The following is a 2,761-nucleotide window of genomic DNA, read 5'->3' on the forward strand; positions in this document are numbered from 1 at the left end:
ATTATTAATTCATAACAGAGTTGAAATGTTGAGCTTGTCAATCTTAATCTGAAAATACAAAAACTGAAATATAGGTAAGAGAAGACACTGACACTTGCCTTTCTTTGCCATCTTTCCTTCAAAAGACTTCTGTGATGTAATTCCCTCAATGCAGATGACTCATGGACTGATCCATTATTTTAATTGGAGGGTAAATGGTTTGGCGTGGCGGGGTTGAAACAAACTTTGGGACGTGTGTCAATATTGCAATTTCATAGATAATTCAAGTATTTTTTCAGAAATTCTTTTTGATCAGTTAAAGTTGACAAGCATTTGATTATATTAGCAGCAACATTTTGGGATAAGTGGCCATTTTGATTTGTATAATATTAAATTAATATGTAATAATGCTTAGTAAGGACATGCAAATATGTCTGTTGTCCACTACTAAGACAACCAATTTTTTAAAAACAAAAAAATATATATATTTAGTTTTACATTGTAATGCAAAACAACCTGTTCCATTAATTCATTGCTTTAAAATACATTTTGTAGTTTCCTTTCATTTAAAATTATTGAAGTAAGCTTGGGGGACTCAAAGGGCACTTGATTGTTTGTCTGAACACCTTGTTTCTCTTGTGCATTAAGGACACTCATGAATTAACAATAAATAGGTTATATACAGTATAAAATACCACGTACTGTCCGCCCTCCCATGCCACCCTGGCATGACCTCTTGCCCCCCCATTGCCACCCCATGTAAAATGTTCTAGAACCGCCACTGGTCACATGGATATGGGCGGCACTCATTATAATCTTGTTCACCTGCGTGAGGTGTGTGCGTGGAAGAGAGGGTGAAACAGGGTCGTTGTACTTTTTGTTGACGGCAAGTTTAATGATTGCTTTGATTACTATAACAATGTACATGTCCAAGGAAAATAAGTTGATCATCCCAGATTTCGTTAAACTACATTATTTTTCCACAGAGTTTTTGATCTCAGCAAGTACTTTGTTGTAGCGTGTAACACAATAGCAAACAGGCCCGGCCTCAGCCTCTCAGCGACTTTGTTTGTTTCCTGCTGTCGCTATAGCTCTTGTACTTTTACTTCAGTGACATTTTGAGTGCAGGATTTTTTCTTGTAACAGAGTATTTCTACATTGTGGTATTTTTACTTGTGATCCGAGTACTTTTTCCACCTCTGCTAATCAGAGTTCAGATACCATACTTTAATCCCAAAACTCCTTTGGTAGTTTGTTTTATGAATGGAAAAAAATACATTATGATTATTATTGTACAAACCATTTATGTTTTATCTAAACTTAGCCTATAATTATATATTTAAAATTTAATTTTTTTATATCTTTTTTTGATTAATCGGGATATGCAAGGTAACTAGTAAAGTTGTCTAAGTGGAAAATAGGAAGATATTTTCAACTAAAATGTACTGTAGTCGAATTAAAAGGTAGCATAAATGTGGAAATAACTCCTGAGTACTTGGGCAGCCTATATGTAATTTGTTGCATTCTCTTAGGGAGAAAGTACATAAGATCATGGTCAGAAAAAAAGATTGTTTCATCGGCTTTCAACACAGATTATTTAGCAAAAACATGTAGAATTGCACCATCAATTTCTTTGGATAAGGGCCAAGGGCTTTGCAGCTGGCAAATCAAATCAATTATGTGAGAAACTGCACTTAATTCGAGACTGACAACATGGAGGAAGTGAAGCAAAACACTTACAAAAGCCAAGGATTTTTCACTGTTGTTGTGGCCATGGAAACTATATTCAGAGAAATGAACAGAATTGCATAACCATGTCAGTGTTCCAGGGTGATAGCTGTGAGTTTGTGACCACTTATGTACTTTGCACAAATGAAGTAAAGCCTCTCTCACTTTTTAAAATGTAAGAATTAGGGATAAGCAACATGACACATAGTCTCTGTGCGGAGAGATTACCAAGAGACTTGAAGTGTGGGAGCACTCAGAATGACTGTTCCCATTTTTCAGTTTATATCTTGACTCTCTCCTCTAGAGAACAAGAAGCTGAAACCATCAGAGGTGTTGCACATCTTGGGTTATGAGCAGCCCGACATCTGTACTCTCAAAGACTGTGATCTCCAGGCCATGTCCTTTCAGCCACAGGACATCAATAAAGTAAACCCACTTCATCCATTTACAGTATTTACTATGAGTTTGAAATGAACTTTGCTCCCCCAAAAATACAAATCATGTTTGTGCGGCACCAAGGGTGTTTTAAAGCAGTTGAATATGTTACTGACAATATGATTATGTCTGTAGATTCATATACCTAAGCCACCGAAGGGCCGCCCCAAACCAGCTCACATGGCTCTTGTGCCTAAGACACAGCCAACGGAAGGAGCAAGTGATACTGTGCAGGGGCCAGCGACTCATCCAGTGAATCAGGATCCTGACTCTCAACCTCCAGACTGCACAGGTTGGTCATCTTCATTTGTCCTCATGAACAATAACACATACATGTACAGTGTACTGTAGTGAGAAAGATGTTCATAATTTGTATCCTAAGGCTGAAATTAGTGTTATTTTCTGTTCCGAATACTTTTTTTTTTTCAGGATCAGAAGGGTTCAACTTTGATGACCAAGAGATGGTTCTTCCACACAGCATTCTGGGTACTTTAGAGGATTTCCGAAGTTACTTGGAAGCCAAAGGGGAGACAGAGGTATATCATAATGAGACAAAGTGAAACAGCATTTACATTTTAACATTTCAAATCTGGCAACCAAATGCAGCTGTCATTCTGTA

General features: G+C 37.1%; 1 protein-coding gene across 1 annotated transcript; it reads left to right on the forward strand.

The window, feature by feature from the left end:
- Positions 1 to 1,361: 1,361 nt before the first annotated feature.
- On the forward strand, positions 1,362 to 2,678 carry LOC104943406 (MYCBP-associated protein-like; the record flags this gene model as incomplete). The annotated part of the gene is made up of 4 exons (XM_010768791.1): positions 1,362 to 1,368; positions 2,012 to 2,133; positions 2,278 to 2,434; positions 2,572 to 2,678. Coding segments are annotated over exons 1-4 (393 nt in total), but the record flags the coding sequence as incomplete, so codon positions are not given.
- Positions 2,679 to 2,761: the final 83 nt, after the last annotated feature.

This window comes from Notothenia coriiceps, unplaced genomic scaffold (genome assembly GCF_000735185.1).
Source record: "Notothenia coriiceps isolate Sejong01 unplaced genomic scaffold, NC01 NC01_scaffold00006071, whole genome shotgun sequence".
Lineage (NCBI taxonomy): Eukaryota > Metazoa > Chordata > Actinopteri > Perciformes > Nototheniidae > Notothenia > Notothenia coriiceps.